Source organism: Pteropus vampyrus, unplaced genomic scaffold, assembly GCF_000151845.1.
Source record: "Pteropus vampyrus isolate Shadow unplaced genomic scaffold, Pvam_2.0 Scaffold41, whole genome shotgun sequence".
Taxonomy (NCBI): domain Eukaryota; kingdom Metazoa; phylum Chordata; class Mammalia; order Chiroptera; family Pteropodidae; genus Pteropus; species Pteropus vampyrus.
The window spans coordinates 687,801-707,654 of NW_011888822.1; the positions used below are offsets into that span (position 1 = coordinate 687,801).

The following is a 19,854-nucleotide window of genomic DNA, read 5'->3' on the forward strand; positions in this document are numbered from 1 at the left end:
TATAACTCCTTAGACAAAGCCTTACTCAGAAAACAATAAGTGAGAACTACATGGAGTGGTTTTACTTTGGTACTATGGATGGACCAATGTGTGGTTAACTTTTTCTTGTTTCTCACTAATACGCAATTGAGCACATTCAAATGAAAGAGGATAGCAGTTCTGAGAAAACTGACCTGAAGTGGCAATTCTCAAAGCAGGCTAGGGAAAACCACAGAGGTGTCATCCTTTGCCTTGGGGTTCATTCTCTAGGTACCTATCTTCTCATCATCACCCTTCTGCCCTCCTTCAATTTTTTTCCTCATATTTAATCATTTCACGAGTTTTTCCTGTAAGCCACCAGTCCACCGTTATAGTCCTCCATGCTTCTCAAAATTCCACATATGGTAGACTCTACCAAATATTACTAATCTAAATTGTATAGTCCCTGAATTCTTGTTTCTACTAGGAAAAAATGGTGGAAATAATTTTAACCAGATAAATGCTTCTCTGCTAATTTTGTTTCTCTCTGCAAAGGGACATAAAGATTTAATTCAATGATAACCTGACATAGGAAAGAGTAAACCAGATGTCCATCCATTTCTCTTATTAAAATAGGTAGCCAAAGAGCATTTAGAGATTCACTCAGAGAGAATTCAATGTCACAAATCATTAAATTACCACTACTATGTATTTTTTTGTTGTTGGTTATAGCACATTCAGATTTTTTGAGTTACAAGTTCTCACAAATTTAGAAGAACGCACAGAGTTTTTATTTTATTCTGAACAAGGGGTAACAAAGTTTACATTAAAAAATTCTCAAACACTCAAAAACTCATCCCTCAGAATGAGGACATCATTGAACCCAGTGGAGGGGGGAAGATAATTAACTGTCTCCTTGAAACATTCCTTCATTTTTGGAGAGTCAACTGGGGACCCATTGACTTTGAGTCCATTATCAAATGGTGTGTGAAAGAGATCCAAGTTCAAATATTATTTGCAATATAATAGTTCTCTCTGGCACTCAAGGCCAAATGACCTGCATTTTAGCAAATTGATTTTGTTCATGCATTGTGTTAAGCCACGCAATTGTTTCCATGACATGCTTGAACCTACAGTTGCTCTGTCTATGAAATTCATGGTTGAATTTGTCCGACTGCTGATTGCTATTCCCATTTGCTTTAATAATAGTCACTTTCTTCATCAGTAATGGGTTTCCTACACAGTACACAATCACAACCATTTAATGTCACCCATAAACATTTCATGAATTGTCCAACACAATTATGAGAGTTGCTTATTTGGGACACAGCTAGGGTAAGCCTTATAGAATTAATGAGATGATGTACCATGGCATTAGGCAATAGGTTTTTCCCTCTTCCACATTAGCTGTACATGCTCTTTTATCCAAGTACCCATTTATGTCATTAGCATAATCTTCATCAACTTGTCAAGATAACGGAGGGCCCACTGAGCTTAGAGAAGGCCTCACATAATTCATGGAAATTTAAAAAACATAAATGTAGAATGAGTTTGGGAGCAACTAATAAATAAGATCTGCATAGAGAACCATAGAGAAAGGGCTTTATAAGAAATTCTGCCTTGGGAAGGGTGTAGTTTAAACTTAGTTTTGAGGGGAAGTAGAGAGACTCATCCTCTGAAATGGAGAAGATAAAGTAGAAAACAAAATATGCAAAGACAAATCCAGGACAGAGAGCTGGAGGAAGAGCAGGTGAAGATAAAGTCAGATATGAAAGTCAAGGTTGGAATAAAAGGAAGAGAAGCTCTTGAACCTGATTTCAGCAAATCCCACATCTGTAATTGTTACAGACACACAAGTCTAACCTTTAGAGGAGGCAAGTTACTTATCAACTTTGACATGTGCCTACCAGGCTTGCTCAGTAATCAGAAAAGATTTATAATTACTTCGCCCAGCCTTTCTGAGGAGCCACAATTTGCAGCCATCTGCACACAATTTCTGACAAACATCTTGTCATTCCATCAATGCTCCATTAAATTAACCTCAGATGGCTGATATTACCACATTAGAATCTCACTCAATGTAGCTATGAGTTAATAAATTGATGTTCTCTCTTTTAAATTATGTTAGCACTAGTAGGGAACTTCAGGTTCTTCTAGTTCAACACCTTGTTCTTTCATGTATTCATTAATTTAACAAATAATGTGTTGAATAACCGCTTTATGACAGATTAGGTCCCTATTCTCAAGGCTTTACAGTGAAGTGAGGGATATAGACATTGAATAATAAACTAATAAATTATCTCAAGTGTGGTAAATAATAAAAAGGAAATAAACATGGTAATATGATAGAGTTACTGTGGAGGAGATAGGGGATTATCTATCTTAGATGGAGTGGGGCAATCAATGAAAAAAACTTTGAGTAGATGATACTTGAGCTGAGATTTGGATGAAGACATGAAGTCACATGACAGGAAAGAGAAAATGAAAGATATTATAGGCAAAGAAAACTACATGTGCAAAGGTGGGAACAAAAATAATATATTTAACAAAGCCAAGCAATGAGAGAGAATGAGAATAACAAGAGCTAGGAAGGTGGACAGAATGCACTACTGAAGTTGAAGAACTCACCAGGGCCATAGCATTGTAAATGAGTAAGCAAAGATGTAAAATGAATGCTACAGGTAAGTGGCATACACAGCGGACTAGACAGAGAATCCTGGGAGTTGTAACATTTGAGTGATAAAGAGAAGAAGAGTATCCTATGATACAGTCAGGGATCTCAAATTCAAATGCCTTCAGGGGTCAGGCAGGTATAAAGCAGTGAGGCAGTGTCTCTTACCTTGGTAAGAGACAGGAAATGGTGGGAACTATAGTGACCTAGAGAATGAGTGACATGCTCAATAACATTAAGACTCATTAAAAAATAGTTTACAGGCAAAAAAGAAGCACATCATTAAATAATATTTTTTAAGCAAAATAATACTTGATGAAGCAAACAATTCCCATAGACTATCGATGTGCAACAACGAGCTGGAATAAAAGTGGAAAGTAGGATGGGAATGAGAAAAATCAACAGAGCATAGTTTTATGTAAGTCAAAGAAGAGTTATATTTTATATGTCCATGAACTCAACAAAAAAGAATGTTTTCTTAGGCAGCTATCCAAATGCTAGAATACTAACAACAACAACAACAACAAAAAGCACTATTGGTTACAGAACTTGCATAACCTAAATATGGAGGTAATGATCAAATGGGCCAGCATTATAAAATCATGGAACCATGTGGTCTATCCAAGGACTGAATGTAGAAGTCCTCCTGAAGAATCATGGCCATCTACTCTGTGCTAGCATGGATCCAGGAGGGGGAAGGTACCGCCACATCCCCCCAAGTCACTGTAAGTGTTCAGAAGTTTCTATCAATTTGACTTGTTGGAGCTGATATCTGCCTCCTTGGAATCTAAAAGTCCCAAATCTTCCCCCTGGAGCCACATAGACTATTTAATACCTTTCCTACCTGCCAGCCCTTTAGATATTTAGAAACAGTGGCCCTATCACTATCTTCCCTCTACGAGTTTTCCCTTCTCCAGACAAAACATCTCTATCTTCAGCTGCTCCCCAAATCACTATTTCTACCACCCCTATCACCTTTCTGTGAACCTTCTCTAGTTTGTCATTATCTTTCTTAAACGGCGCCCGTGGAGAACACAACATTCCAAGCTAATTTACAATCCAGGGCTTCTTTAGACATCATTTTCTATTTCTGCAGCAGTAGGATTACAATTACATTTCACAGAGCTCAGTTTCCTGCTGTCCCTATTCCCTACTACCCACCCTCCAAGGCAGTCTGTTTGCTGTATTTCATGGACAGATGCATAATTGAGAGCGAGTGCTCCGTTTAGTTAAAGGAATGCTGTCCCTCATCACTCCATCATCTCCGATTAAGGTCACTCAGTCTAATGTACATTACATCTTATACAAATAATGCCTGTGCAGTGCTTCATGCTTCTCATGCCACTTTCTAGACAGTATCTTATTAAGCACTCAAACTGGATAAATATTTTTATGTAAAGAAGAAAATGAATCTGAAAATTAGTGATTTAAAGTGGAGGGAAAATCGGAAATCTGACCCTTGGAAAGTGCTGAATGAGAGCATCCAATAATCTGGTTTCAAACATGGCTTCTCCATTTACCTACCATTGCTAGTTTTTTTAGTATTTTGTTGTGTTTTTTTTTTTTTTTTTTAAGATGAGTAAGAGAACAGAAGCAGCTACCTATTAATAAAGACTTAGTATGTACCAAGTCTTATAATAAGCTTTTAATATATAGTATGTCATATATGACACATAACAACCTTTAATGTGTATTATTTCCAATTTAAAGATGAGAGAATTAAAACAGAGGTTAAGTAACTTGCCCAATGTCACACAACCACTAGGTGGTTCTGGGATTTGAACCTAATTCTACCTGTCTTCAAAGTGCATTCGCTTTATAGTCTTATACCACAATCTCCCTCAGTGGACACAATCTATACTACATATGACTTACCAGTTGATTAAAAAAACCTCTCATAGTAATTACTTCTTGTAAGATGCTTCTCCAAATATGTAGGAGGTAGGGACATGGGTTGTCTCATCTGTGGGGCCACAGATGCTGTGAGAGCACGCACACAAGAGCAAAGAGTAGGCGGGGAGAGAAAGGTCACATACCTACCTCAGTGTCAGACACTGTATCTCAAACTGGGCTGAAATGTAGCCCTGCAGCTTCTATCACAAGCACACTTGGAATATAAACAAGATTTCAAGGTGACAGTCAGCCGACGAAAACAGTGTTTTCAGGTTTTTAAATACCACTTTAGATGTATTCACTTGTATATAAATCATGTGCTAATTTATTCATTAAAATAGCCTGTACTTGGCAACATTTTATTAACCTTAGTTTATGCTAATGAGATCAGTAATTGTATTTTGAAAAAATGCATCCCTTTATAATTACTCCATAATTCTGACTTTCTTTCAAATGATCTAACCCTTTATCAACCTCAAGCCACATTCCATATCCAATGAAAATAAATTTGAATTACAATATTATAAGATATGACTTCAAGAAAGCCCAAATTCTGGAAAGACTATTTCCATATCTAGCCATACATCAGAATCTCCTGGGGACTTCCCTAGGCACACATGATTACTGCTTCCTCAGAGCCTCGGCAATCACTAGGGTTGGGACCTCCTAGGAATTGGGATATGCAGCAATTGGTCTACCAACTAGCACCGAGGGACCAATGACTAGAGCATTTCCACCCTACACAGGTCTATTTCAGCTCTCGGAAAACACAGGAAGCACAGATAGTGAGGGACGTCCCAAAAGCATAATAACCAATCACCTCAAAAGAACCAGTGAGTCCCAGAAAAAATTAATTGTAAGTCTCAAAACTAACTGCTGAGCTCTGGTTCTTTATTTTCAGGGCCCAGGTAGCCATTTTAATGTTCAGTTACTGTAAAGAAGCCTTAAAAATACACACACACACACACACACACACACACACACACACACACACAATGTTGCATAGGTTCTAGCTGACCCATGGAAATCAGGTGGAGATTATTAGGTGGAGTTTACCTGGTAGAGCCACATGATAAACAACTAAAATAAAAAGTTACTTTAGAAACCATTCTCAAAGTGTTAGAACAGGAGTGTCAAATGGCACTCTCATAGTTGATACCCGGGGCAGACATTGCTAATCAATCACAGCACATTTCCTTATTGCATCTAGAAATAGCCTGGAAGCCCTTTTCAACCAAGCACTCCAGGGTGCCCTTGCCATCTTATCCACTAATACACATGGGGATCATATTTACTTTTCATTGGCTAAATAGTTAAATCAAAATCATCTTACGCCAGCCTGATCCATCATAGCCTATGTGCTCCACATAGTACAGACAGACACTTAAAGGTTCTCATGCAGACTACACCCTAGAGGCAAATCACCTGGTTCTTGCCAATTGACCTTTGTAATAGTTTCACATTTATATCTTTGAATGGAAGTAACTAGAAATCAGCTAACTGCTAAAATGCAACTAATACATGGTTAAACTTATATCATTCAAATCAACCTCGTTTTGGCTTATGATAATTCACAGTTTGACTTTGAACAAATGCTAGAGAGACAAGCTGAGTTCCAAGTATTTTAAAAATTAAATGTAGCATTTGATTAAATAATCATATATCAATCCGCTTAATTTCTATTGATTGTCCTATAGATTTTCTCCTATGGAGACTTTGGGTCAGGTCTGTATGCAAACATTTAGTGTCCCGGTAAATCACAGGCACAAATCCCGAGGACATTCAGTTTCTGCCCAGTTTGATTTGAAAAAGAAAATCATTATAAATTCATTTGTCTTCAGTTCCTGTAATGGCCGTTCTGGGTTACTTCACCTCTACTGCCACTTCCCAAGTCATATTAGGTGGAATCTCTTTTAAGACCATATCTATGTCAATACCTAGTTATTTAGATGGATTTCATTGCATAGACAGCCCCTGTGATCAAACAATAAGATCGGAGAGAGCAGACATACCTCATCATAGATGCTGTCATTCCTGTGAAAGTCTCCAGCCTTCCTGGGAAGAACGTGGATGTGAACGTGCTGAAATGTACAAGAAAGAAAAAAATAAAATGTGATTATCTCCCCATATATTTTTACACTTGACAGTGATGCTCTCATGAAACCCAATTACTCCACATTGGTTTCTGCTGGATTATTTTTCAGAGGAAGATGCCGTTCACCTTCAGTAACGATATCTTAAATCTGTGGAGAATAGAGGCACAAAGCGAGAGAACAAGTTGGTGGCACACATGAGAGTTTGAGTGAAATGCCATTGTTTTAGGGGCTCTGTGGAATTATTCATAGTTGTCAGTCTTGGTTGTATTTAGCCAGTGCTTTGAAATGACAGCACGTCTTAAAAGGTGACCACAGTGTCTCTGAAACTGACAAGAAATAAAAATTGGCTAACAGAGAACTGCATAAGAGCAAATGAGTGAGAGTATGAAGGAGCATGGGCCAAATTACAGAATCGGAGTTTCAAATAATAATCATATAATAATAATATAAATAATTCTCATTTTTAAACTTTCAATTATTATGATAAGGAAGCTCTGTGCTTGGCATTTATCTCATTCAATGCTCTGAATAATCCCATGAGGCAAGTTCTACTACAATCTCCACTTTACTGAGGAGGAAGTCTCTGCTCAGAGAAGTGAAGGCACCACAGGAAGTGGTAGTCAGCACAGGAAGCCAGGTGGTCTGGTTCCTGCCCCCACCTTTTTTATTAGCACATATACTGATTCTGTGACGTTAATCTTTTAAACAGCCCATTTCTTTAGTCTATGAAACTACCCAAGTAATATACACAGCAATGCTATTATGCAGCGGTTGTGAATCAAGGCACACAGCATATCTAATTCAATATATTCTTCAAGGCTAAACTACCATTTGAAAGTTTTACCTTCCAAATAGCCTCTATTGTACCCCGGCTGAAGTTAAACTTTATTCCTGCCCTTGAGCTATGTTCCTCCGCTTATTACAAACTATGGGGAGGAATGTGAAAATGAAAAGTCTAAATGTAAAGAGGCAGACAAAGAATCAAACCTCATCCCTAATCACACCCACCCCTTTTTGATTACACGATCAGACTCGAAGCCTCCGAAGGGCCTCTGGAGAATGTGAGATTAAGTGTCCCTGTGGCTCTGCTGCACAAGGAGAAGAAAATGATACGCTATTAAAACGAAGGCACGGAACAAGGCAGTCCAAGGTGAACAAAGCAGAGAGGAGCTTCCCATCAGCCCTTGAGCACACCGTCCCCAAAGAGTGACATGTTTTTACCAGAATATTCTTCAGTCAGTGATGAAGCCAGTCACAGATTCCTCAGCAACCGGGATGCGTGTATACTTAAGTCACAAAGACTATGTAAGCATGCGGGTGGGGGAGACAGGAAAAAAAAAAAATGACAAACTACCTATGGAACCAAATTCTTAAGAGAAAGCAGCTCAGGATGGGCCCAAGGTGAAATTTATTGAAGTCCATGGGCGAGTTGACTTAAAAGCAACCCCAGAAAAATGGCACAGTACAAGGCAATAGCCGCCCTTAGAAAGAACTGTCACTCGATCCTTAATTCCAAACCTGCTGCTGTTTTTCCCTCCTTTCTTTCTTTTTTCTTCCCTTCTCCCTGAGTCTCATCTGTCCATCCTTCCCTGCTTTCTTCCTTCCATCCATTCATTTAGCTGTACTTTCTATTAATCAGGTACTCCAGACCAGGGTTCTGCAGTCAAACTGCCTAATGCAAATCCTGGACGTACCACTTACTAGCTGTGTGGCCTTGCCTCATAAGGCCTGTATCTAAGTATTCCCATCTATAACATTTTTTATCTCACAAAGTTGTTAAGAGGATCAAATCTGCTAAGCATGTACTTATTAAGCTGCTTACTACACAATCAGTACTCAACATATACCTACAGTAGTATTAGTCTTATATTTTACTTTTGTTATCATTTTTTTCTAATTCGCCCACTAAGTAGAGATCATATTCAGGGATTGGTTCCCACACTAGCAGGAAGGATATTTAAGAAGCTCCCTGAATGGGGTACAGTTAAATTTTCTCTGTTGCTCCAGCTTATTTCTATTGCTTTGACTAGTGGGTCTCAAATTTGAACAGGCACCAGGGGCTTGGTGAAACACAGATCACTAGGCCCTCAAATTAGCATTTCTAACAAGTTCTGAAGTGATGCCAGTGTTGCTGCTCCAGGGCCATACTGAGAACCACCGCCTTAGACTATCCATCTGGTTTCTGAACCCTTCTCCTGCCAAATGTGCTAATGTGGGCACCAAGGTCACTAACGGTTTGGCTTTTCCCTATTGCATTATGGGAGACTTATTACTGAATGCTCCCCTGGCTTCTTGCACTCTGGCCACCTTCTGTACCTTGTCCTTAAGGGTATGCTTGTTGTTGCCTACTAACGACATAGAGCTGGCTATGAACTTACATTAGGAGAACCTCCCGGGACCAGGCCCAACCCATGCCTCCGTATCCTCACCTTGCTCTGCTGGTTTAGTGTTCAGGGCTACTTCTCTAGGCTCTGTTACAACCCAGTCCTAGAAATGCCACTCTTGATCATTGGTAACCCCTTGAAATTCACTGTGGTTCACTGTGACACTGATGACAGCAAATAGCTCACTGAATACGTGATTTCCCGCAGGGGATAGATCTCAACCTAGCCTGATATCTTGACATAAATTATTAAGTGACAGACTGATCACAAGATCCTGACAACCCATTTAACTTTTGAGAAAAATCATGATAAAGCCAGCTCAAAACCTCACTGTTGTGAAAGAATACCATTGCCATAGTCTTCCGATGGAATGTCATCCTGATAAAAATGTTATGAACAGCACAGATGGAGATAATTTGACAAAACCTGTTCTTAGTTATTTTGTATTGAGCCTTGGTGATCACAGCTTACTTTTCTAAGTGCTAACGAAAATTCCAATTAATAAAGCACTACAAAATGTTGCTAGATTTTTTGCTAGAGTTTCAAGCAGTTTAGCTGCTCGAGTTGAAAGAGTTCAAAAAATACACATTACCTTCCATATCAAAAATGTTTTCATTGGATAAATTTCAAAATGCTCATTAGCATATTAAAGTATCTGAAAGGACCAGATGAAAGAGATTTGGTTAAGTTTGTTCAATTAGCAATCTAGAAACTTACTTATGGAGCCTCTAGTTCTTTATTCATATAAAATCCACTTATGTTTTTTCTAATACATACATTTATTTATAAAAAAAATATTTATTACCAGGTGCTATTCTAGGAACCAGAGATACAGTGATGAACAAGACAAAGTCCCTGCCCCTGTAGAGTTACAATCCAGTGGGCAATGCAGACAATAAGCAAGTAAATAAATAAATAATCATACAATTTAATTTTAGGTGGCGATAAGTGTCATGGAGAAAAATATCACGGGCAGAGCTAAAAATTCAGAATTGGAACAATTCACCATTTGTAATTTGAGAAGAAAGGCAATAGGATTCAGCCTAAGGACACAGAAGGTAGGAGGTTAAAAAAGAGAGGGTAAGTTCAAAGGCTAAGAAAGAATTTCAAGAAGGAGGGTATAATCCACAGTGTCAACGCCATTGAAAGCTCGAGTTGGTTTCACTGAAATTTGGGGGTATAAAAACTTAACTGAAAAGGACATGACTATATGCTCAACATCGTTAATCATTAATAAAATGCAAATCAAAACCATACTGAGATAGCATTTCGCACTCACTGGATGGAAAACAAAACAAAACAAAAAACACAAAACAATAACAGTGTTGGTGAGGAAATGGAGAATTAGAACACTCATACATTACTGGTGGAGATATAAAACGGTGCAGCTGCTTTGGAAAATGGTTTGGCAGTTCTTCCAAAAGTTAAACGTAATTCCACCCTAAGCATGTATCCAAGAGATATAAAATATATGTCCACACCAAAAATTGTACATGAATATGTATAGCAGTATTACTCATAGCAGCCAAAGGAAACAATCCAATTGTCCATCAAGAATGAACAGAAAAATAAAATGTTGCATGGCCAATGGAACACGATTTGGCCATAAAAAGGAACAAAGTACTGCTAACTAAAAGAATTATGCTATGTGAATTATACTAAGTGAGAAAAGCCAGACACAAAAGGCCAAATATCGTAAGATTCCATGTATTTGAAATGTCCAGAATAGGCAAGTTCATGGAGACAGGAAGGAAATTAACAGGAGTGACCTCTAATGGGCACAAGATTTCTTTTGGAGATGATGAATATATTCTAGAATCAAAGAGTTGTGATAATTATACAAGTTTGTGAATATACTAAAAAAACATGGAATTGTACATTTAAGAAGAGCAAATTTATGGTATGTGAATTATATATCAATAGAACTGTTAAAACAAACAAACAAACAAACAAACAAATGAATTTAACTGAGAGTGGAAGATGAAGAAAGGGAGGTAAATTAGCTCAGACAACTTTTCCAAGGAGTTTTGCAAAGAAATCATGGGGAGTAGCTCCAGATGAGGGAGAAAAGCACTTTGGGAAATGCTGGTTTAAGGTTCCTGAACATACTAGTTTCTAAAATTATCATCATTAGTAGTGGTAATTGTTGTTAACATTTATTGAAAGCTCACAACATGCTAATCCTTGGGCTGATTTAATTTACATCCTTATTTCAATTAATCTTTACCATACTCCTAAGAGGTAGTTAATAAATGCATCACCATTTCCAGGTGACAATACAGACCCAAGAGGTTAAGTAACTTGCCCAAATTCCCGCAGGGAGTGATCAAGAGCTGAAATCTAAACCCAAGTCTCATAGATACTGGGTGTCTGATCTTCACCACCAAATGACACCATCTCCCAAGAGGCCGCCTGCTTCTCCACGGTCTACACATAAAGACACCTCCTCTCTGTGGCCTCTTGATTCCTTTCCCAAGCTTCATGGTTTCTCAGTAATGTCTTTGGTCACATCTGCAAGTCCCTTGAGGATCATAGGATGGGGTTTGCCCTTGAATTCACTTAGAGCAAGCGTGTTATCACCTGAGTTCCATTTCCTAATTGAAAGCCACACCCAATATAGTGTATAGATTAACAGAGTTATTCAATATCAAGTGTTTTTCCCCTTCATTTATTAATTTTATGAAATTTGCACCAAGTAGACAATCCACACTTTCTTGGCTCACTTGCTCGAGCAAAATTTCAACTTTAAAAGACCTTTCTATTAACTTTAGGTTTTTCTGCAAAGGTAGGATCTCTCTGAGCTTTAATCCCCCGACAACATTTTTGTAGGAACTACTTCTTTTGTGCTACCTGTGCTTCTCCTTCCATCCTTTTGAATATATCTACTTTACCTCCGTACTGACCTGAGAATGGTCAGTGTAGTCACACCTATGTCTTTGTCCTCATTAGAATATATTGCAATTCAATTGTAGGGAATAAAATCCTGGCAGGGGAAAGGGCAGGGAAAGCTAGAGAGCTACACTGCTCCATAACTAGTGTCCTGTAGCCTTCATCAGCTTACCCAAGATGAACCCCTCTCCCTCATATCTGCAAGCGAGCAACAGCAGAAGGCAAATCTGATTCTAAAAAATAACAAAAATGCTGCTGTGGTAAGCAGACAATGAGCCCCTCCAATATGTCCATATCCTAATCCTTGGACTCATGACTATGTTAGGTTCCATAACATAAAGAATTATGTTATGGAATTAAGGTTGCAAATGGATTACGGTTGATAATCTGCCTTTAGAATTGAGAGAGTATGGGTGTTCTTGGACTATCCAGCTGGGCTCAGTGTAACCACAATGGGTCCTTAAAAGTGGAAGAGGGTGAATATCATCAAAATGTAAAACTTTGTGCTTCAAAGGATACCATTGAGAAAATGAAAAGGCAACCCACATGATGGGAGAAAAATTTTGCAAATCATACATATGATAAGGTACTTGTATCTAGGACACATAAGGAACTATTTCAACTCAATTGAAAAAAAAAGGAAAATCTCAACAAAAAAAAAACAGGCAAAGGAGGAACAAGAATTTGTCCAAAGAAGATGCGTAAATGGCCAAGAAGCAGATGATAGAGTTGGCAGGCCATTTTTCACAAGAACTTCACAATAACCTGCCTCCCTCCCTTCTTCTCCTCTCTGCCCCGCCCCCGCCCCCGTCTTCCCCCCTCCCCCGCCACACCCCGGAGGCAGATGAGAACACTTAGAATCAGCAGACATGAGATTTCACAGCATGAAACATACGATTAGTTAGAGGACAATGTACAAAGTGGAACTTCTAGGAGTGAAAGGAGACACTGTTCACAAACTACAATGGCCCATTTGTAACTATAGGCCTAAATCTGGACTATTCCAAATAAACCAAGACATATGGTCACCTGAATTATTAGTTATTTAATTGGGAAATATGATAGCATAACAAAGATGGGATTTGACATCCTCTCAACCTGGCTTGGAATCTCAGCTCTGCCACTTTGACAAGTCTGATGACCTTGGGCAATGTATTCAATCTCATTAAGGCTGTTTCCTCATCTAGGAAATGGAGACAGTAACTGTTCTTATTCTTTATGTTTTGGTGAGGATATGATAGTACAGGTATAGTGCTATGCAGTTACTAGCATATAACATTCTTAAGAAAATGGTAGCTAATGTTTTTAATTGAGAAAAACTTAAAAATTGATACTATAAATGTGGAAGTAAAGCTTTCCACCCTATGAGAAAGAAATAATCAAATGATATACCAATGTTCTCTCAAGAAGTAGACTAAATTTGGGGCTATCTTCTAATAACCAATGAAATAGCACAGATCTCTCTAGATATCAGACCTGTCTCATTCATATAATTCAACTGATAGCCTTGAAGCACTGGGTAATTCATTTATTTCTATGTCTTCATTACCCAGATTATGTAGTTAAGCTGATATTATAGGACTTCTTTTCTGAGATAGTAAATGGTTCTTTTTGGGGGAAACACGATGCTCTGCCCTTTGCAAGTCAGAGAGGAGTGGGAAGTCATCAAAATCTACAGTAGCTTGAGAGTTAGAGTCCACTGGAGGAAGCCAAAGAACTAAAAATCTGTAAGCAAGATAATGGGAGGGGAGACTATGTTGATTCCTCATACCCAGATGTTTCGCTCCACATGGCAGTAACTCCACCACCATTCTTCCCTTTAATTCACTTAGTTAAGGAAAATGGAAGAAGTTACTTGAAATGTAATTGTCTCTCACTGTTCCTGTTGGGGTCTATTACACAAACAGTAGGGAGATTTCTCATTTTGTTGTTTATTGCAGTAGAATTAAAAAATGGAGGAGGAAAAGTTCTCTCAGCACCTGCTTTCTTAATTGATAGTGATTTCTTTGCCCCCAAAAGCGAGTGGTTTTTAAACAAAATGGGTACATTTTCATAAGCAACATTACCATCATATAAACACATCATTAAAACAGGAAAGGTGACAGAACTATGACAACAGCTCCCATTTCCTGCTCAGGGTGAGTATCCCATATGCCATCTACCTTTCATTTTTCTTATTTGCAATTATTGCTTCCTTTACAAAGACAAATGATAGAAAAGGCAAGTTTTCTTCCTATATGCTTGGCTTTGAATTTGTAAACAATGGGCAAAGAAGTTGATCTACTTTTTATCTGTTCTTTTGTTCTGAATTTCACTGGAAGAGCTCCTTAAAACAAAGAAAACAAAAATAGTGTCTCCCAGGTTTACCCAAAGCCTCTTACAGCATCTCAAGTGATCTACTGCTTTGGGACTAAGATGAGCTACCCTCATGCCTGCATGTGGAAGATGGGGAAAACTGATTGGCACAAGAGATGCATCAATACTTGTTCATGTTCGTTCAGTTCTCTAGGCTTCTGCTCTCATAGAGGAGCAACTATAGAAGAGCTTGCCAATTATTTCCACCTTGTGAGTTGAAAGCCAAAAGGGAAAGTCATGTACCCAGGTTCTCCAAGTTCAGTGACACTTTTCACAGCATCAGATTCCATCGTCTTGCTTTTATTTGACTTGAAAAGACCTTAATTTTTAGAAAATTTGAAATTTAAAGCTATCTAGTTGCTAAAATCTCCTTTAAACTCTCATTGTAGTTTGGAGCCATATATCATCAAACCTGTGATGCTTAGCTGATGTACTGTGCCCATATATCATAAGAGCAACATCCCTCTCATGATATATTATTATAACTCAGAACTGGAGCACCACTAGTGATATATGGATTAAAAACACAATTGTAAGCCACAAAACTCTACTGGGTCTCCACAAATTCTGGAAGGGTTTTGGGGGGGGGGGTTGTTTTTTTGTTTGTTTCTTTGTTTTTTAAACTGGATTGGTTCTTTATCTTTTTTGATCCGCCTTAAAGTTCCCAAACTTGACTGGGAAATCTGGGCACATGGAAAGCACTGTGTTTCTCCTGTTTTGTGAAAGGCATACTAGCTGCTTCTGCAATGCCGATATCCTAAGGGACTCATTGACAAAAGGGCTAGAAATAGTTACTCTGTGCCTTTTGACGGACCACTAATTTTGTCCTGAGTTGTTTATATCAAGATATCTTCAAGGCCCTGTAAGCAAGAGTACTTCCAGTGACACTTAGTTTGAAACTAAATAGCTGGCAGTGTTCTTGCACCAACCCTAACCTCGGTAGCAGAAGCTGAGGCCTTCCCAAAGAATCCAGTCACAAAGAAAACACAAGTTTGGGGGTTGGTAACGGTCCAGATCAGAATGTGTTTAGCAAGGCTCACTGCAGAGCCAAGACTTCCAGTTCAGAGAGGCAGGTTTTCAGAAATACATTTAGTCGTGTACCATAACAATTGCTAGAAATACTATTTAGAATACACTAGCATTGGTCTAAACACTTTACCTACATATTTCATATAATCTGCACAATAATCTTATGCATTAGGATATTGGTATTATCTCCACTTGAAAGATGAGGGAAGATGAGAGAAGTTACAGATGAAGAAATATAAGTATACAGGAGAAATTTAGGATTGCTCAATCTCAAAGCGTAAGTATGACACTAACAGCCTAGCAAGAGTTATAAGCCTACTTCCCCACATATGACTCACGCTTAGGATATTAAGCACTTTTGCAAGACAGGCCCACTAGAGAACAGATGTTTTATAAATTTGAGAATCAATCTTGTACAAATATTCTATATTACTTTTTGGCTAAAGATTGACTTTCAGTGACATAACAGCTTCAAATTTTAAAACTGCTCAGCAAGAAAGTAGAATTTATAATAATTTCCCTTTAAAGAGTTGACAAACTCAAGCAAGATCTATAAAACCATGATAAACCTCATTTATAGTCATTTCTGCTGCATTAGGTTATGCTCATGCAACAAAACAGGTGGAACCCCAGGTAGATCATTCCAGGATAAAGAAGCTTTCTATTCAGCCTCACAAACAGGAGGTCACAGGTTCTTTGTGAAACTAGGTCTGTTTGCTTCTGTGCAGCACCTTAGAAAAACTTCTAGTAAAACAAAACAAAACAAAACAAAAACAGAAACAAAAAAAAACAAAAAACTTTCAAGAGATACAAAGAATATTTCAGAATTTGTCAACCCCATATTTTATCAGATACTGTTACAGCTGCTGTGTTTATGGTATATATTCTTGGTAAGAAAAATTTAAAAAGTATTCTTCCCTTCTTGTGGAGTTCCTTTCCCTTTGCTTCTTACTTCCCCTCAGTTTTTCAGAGCCAGTTCAAATGCCACCTCCTCTGTGTAGTCTTCAAAATCTCCAGGGCTCCTCTGATTCTTTGCATGTATCTCAATGACAGCTTTTCCCCGTGATATTATAGGACTTCTTTTCTGAGATAGTAAATGGTTCTTTTTGGGGGAAACACGATGCTCTGCCCTTTGCAAGTCAGAGAGGAGTGGGAAGTCATCAAAATCTACAGTAGCTTGAGAGTTAGAGTCCACTGGAGGAAGCCAAAGAACTAAAAATCTGTAAGCAAGATAATGGGAGGGGAGACTATGTTGATTCCTCATACCCAGATGTTTCGCTCCACATGGCAGTAACTCCACCACCATTCTTCCCTTTAATTCACTTAGTTAAGGAAAATGGAAGAAGCTACTTGAAATGTAATTGTCTCTCACTGTTCCTGTTGGGGTCTATTACACAAACAGTAGGGAGATTTCTCATTTTGTTGTTTATTGCAGTAGAATTAAAAAATGGAGGAGGAAAAGTTCTCTCAGCACCTGCTTTCTTAATTGATAGTGATTTCTTTGCCCCCAAAAGCGAGTGGTTTTTAAACAAAATGGGTACATTTTCATAAGCAACATTACCATCATATAAACACATCATTAAAACAGGAAAGGTGACAGAACTATGACAACAGCTCCCATTTCCTGCTCAGGGTGAGTATCCCATATGCCATCTACCTTTCATTTTTCTTATTTGCAATTATTGCTTCCTTTACAAAGACAAATGATAGAAAAGGCAAGTTTTCTTCCTATATGCTTGGCTTTGAATTTGTAAACAATGGGCAAAGAAGTTGATCTACTTTTTATCTGTTCTTTTGTTCTGAATTTCACTGGAAGAGCTCCTTAAAACAAAGAAAACAAAAATAGTGTCTCCCAGGTTTACCCAAAGCCTCTTACAGCATCTCAAGTGATCTACTGCTTTGGGACTAAGATGAGCTACCCTCATGCCTGCATGTGGAAGATGGGGAAAACTGATTGGCACAAGAGATGCATCAATACTTGTTCATGTTCGTTCAGTTCTCTAGGCTTCTGCTCTCATAGAGGAGCAACTATAGAAGAGCTTGCCAATTATTTCCACCTTGTGAGTTGAAAGCCAAAAGGGAAAGTCATGTACCCAGGTTCTCCAAGTTCAGTGACACTTTTCACAGCATCAGATTCCATCGTCTTGCTTTTATTTGACTTGAAAAGACCTTAATTTTTAGAAAATTTGAAATTTAAAGCTATCTAGTTGCTAAAATCTCCTTTAAACTCTCATTGTAGTTTGGAGCCATATATCATCAAACCTGTGATGCTTAGCTGATGTACTGTGCCCATATATCATAAGAGCAACATCCCTCTCATGATATATTATTATAACTCAGAACTGGAGCACCACTAGTGATATATGGATTAAAAACACAATTGTAAGCCACAAAACTCTACTGGGTCTCCACAAATTCTGGAAGGGTTTTGGGGGGGGGGGTTGTTTTTTTGTTTGTTTCTTTGTTTTTTAAACTGGATTGGTTCTTTATCTTTTTTGATCCGCCTTAAAGTTCCCAAACTTGACTGGGAAATCTGGGCACATGGAAAGCACTGTGTTTCTCCTGTTTTGTGAAAGGCATACTAGCTGCTTCTGCAATGCCGATATCCTAAGGGACTCATTGACAAAAGGGCTAGAAATAGTTACTCTGTGCCTTTTGACGGACCACTAATTTTGTCCTGAGTTGTTTATATCAAGATATCTTCAAGGCCCTGTAAGCAAGAGTACTTCCAGTGACACTTAGTTTGAAACTAAATAGCTGGCAGTGTTCTTGCACCAACCCTAACCTCGGTAGCAGAAGCTGAGGCCTTCCCAAAGAATCCAGTCACAAAGAAAACACAAGTTTGGGGGTTGGTAACGGTCCAGATCAGAATGTGTTTAGCAAGGCTCACTGCAGAGCCAAGACTTCCAGTTCAGAGAGGCAGGTTTTCAGAAATACATTTAGTCTTGTACCATAACAATTGCTAGAAATACTATTTAGAATACACTAGCATTGGTCTAAACACTTTACCTACATATTTCATATAATCTGCACAATAATCTTATGCATTAGGATACTGGTATTATCTCCACTTGAAAGATGAGGGAAGATGAGAGAAGTTACAGACGAAGAAATATAAATATACAGGAGAAATTTAGGATTGCTCAATCTCAAAGCGTAAGTATGACACTAACAGCCTAGCAAGAGTTATAAGCCTACTGCCCCACATACGACTCACGCTTAGGATATTAAGCACTTCTGCAAGACAGGCCCACTAGAGAACAGATGTTTTATAAATTTGAGAATCAATCTTGTACAAATATTCTATATTACTTTTTGGCTAAAGATTGACTTTCAGTGACATAACAGCTTCAAATTTTAAAACTGCTCAGCAAGAAAGTAGAATTTATAATAATTTCCCTTTAAAGAGTTGACAAACTCAAGCAAGATCTATAAAACCATGATAAACCTCATTTATAGTCATTTCTGCTGCATTAGGTTATGCTCATGCAACAAAACAGGTGGAACCCCAGGTAGATCATTCCAGGATAAAGAAGCTTTCTATTCAGCCTCACAAACAGGAGGTCACAGGTTCTTTGTGAAACTAGGTCTGTTTGCTTCTGTGCAGCACCTTAGAAAAACTTCCAGTAAAACAAAACAAAACAAAACAAAAACAGAAACAAAAAAAAACAAAAAACTTTCAAGAGATACAAAGAATATTTCAGAATTTGTCAACCCCATATTTTATCAGATACTGTTACAGCTGCTGTGTTTACGGGATATATTCTTGGTAAGAAAAATTTAAAAAGTGTTCTTCCCTTCTTGTGGAGTTCCTTTCCCTTTGCTTCTTACTTCCCCTCAGTTTTTCAGAGCCAGTTCAAATGCCACCTCCTCTGTGTAGTCTTCAAAATCTCCAGGGCTCCTCTGATTCTTTGCATGTATCTCAATGACTGCTTTTCCCCGTAAAGTATAATTGTAGGGTTTTCTCTTCCATTGGTCTGGAACTCTGGGATAGTCCTTACTGTATTTGTCTCCTAATTATTTCCTTCCCTCGCTTCAGTTTTCTAGCTTAGAGGACACATTGTGTAAATGATCAATGGATGATAGATGGATAGATAGATGGCTGGGTGGAGGGATGGACAACTCAAGTATTCTTAATTTGTTAGCTTGCTTTAAAAAAAGACAAAAAAAAAATGTGTTTGTACAGATTCCCTTGGCCACTCTTGTCTTCTGCTTTTCCTTGAGAGGTCCTGCACAAACATGAATGTGGCCTATGCAGAGTCAAGATGATTGCTTTGCACATACCTTTCTTCCCCATTGAAAATTAGCTTTTTACCAAAATGTAAGTTTGAAGGTCTTATCTCTCCAGTTTCATCTAAGCCCTCTTTAAAAACTACTCAAATGTGCTTGAGTGTCTGGAGCAAATAGCTCATCTTGAAAACAATCAGTATCGTGCAGATTGCTAAAGGGACTTATTCTTTGCTCAGCGTTAACTTTAATAAGAGTCACTGCAGTTCTCTCTCAGGAGAGAAGAAATCCACTCCCTTTTTGGACAGCTTCTGACCTTCGCAAATTAATTCCTGGATGCCCTCTTTGCTAA

At 38.2% G+C, this 19,854-nt stretch overlaps 1 protein-coding gene across 11 annotated transcripts in view; it reads right to left on the minus strand.

The window, feature by feature from the left end:
- Positions 1 to 19,854, minus strand: part of FHIT (fragile histidine triad) — a 1,380,266-nt gene that overhangs the window by 172,408 nt on the left and 1,188,004 nt on the right. For all 11 annotated transcript variants that reach the window (XM_011358436.2, XM_011358435.2, XM_011358432.2 and 8 more), the window contains one exon: positions 6,535 to 6,603. In XM_011358436.2, coding sequence (XP_011356738.1) covers positions 6,535 to 6,603 — 69 coding nt within the window. The remainder of the gene's footprint in view (positions 1 to 6,534; positions 6,604 to 19,854) is intronic.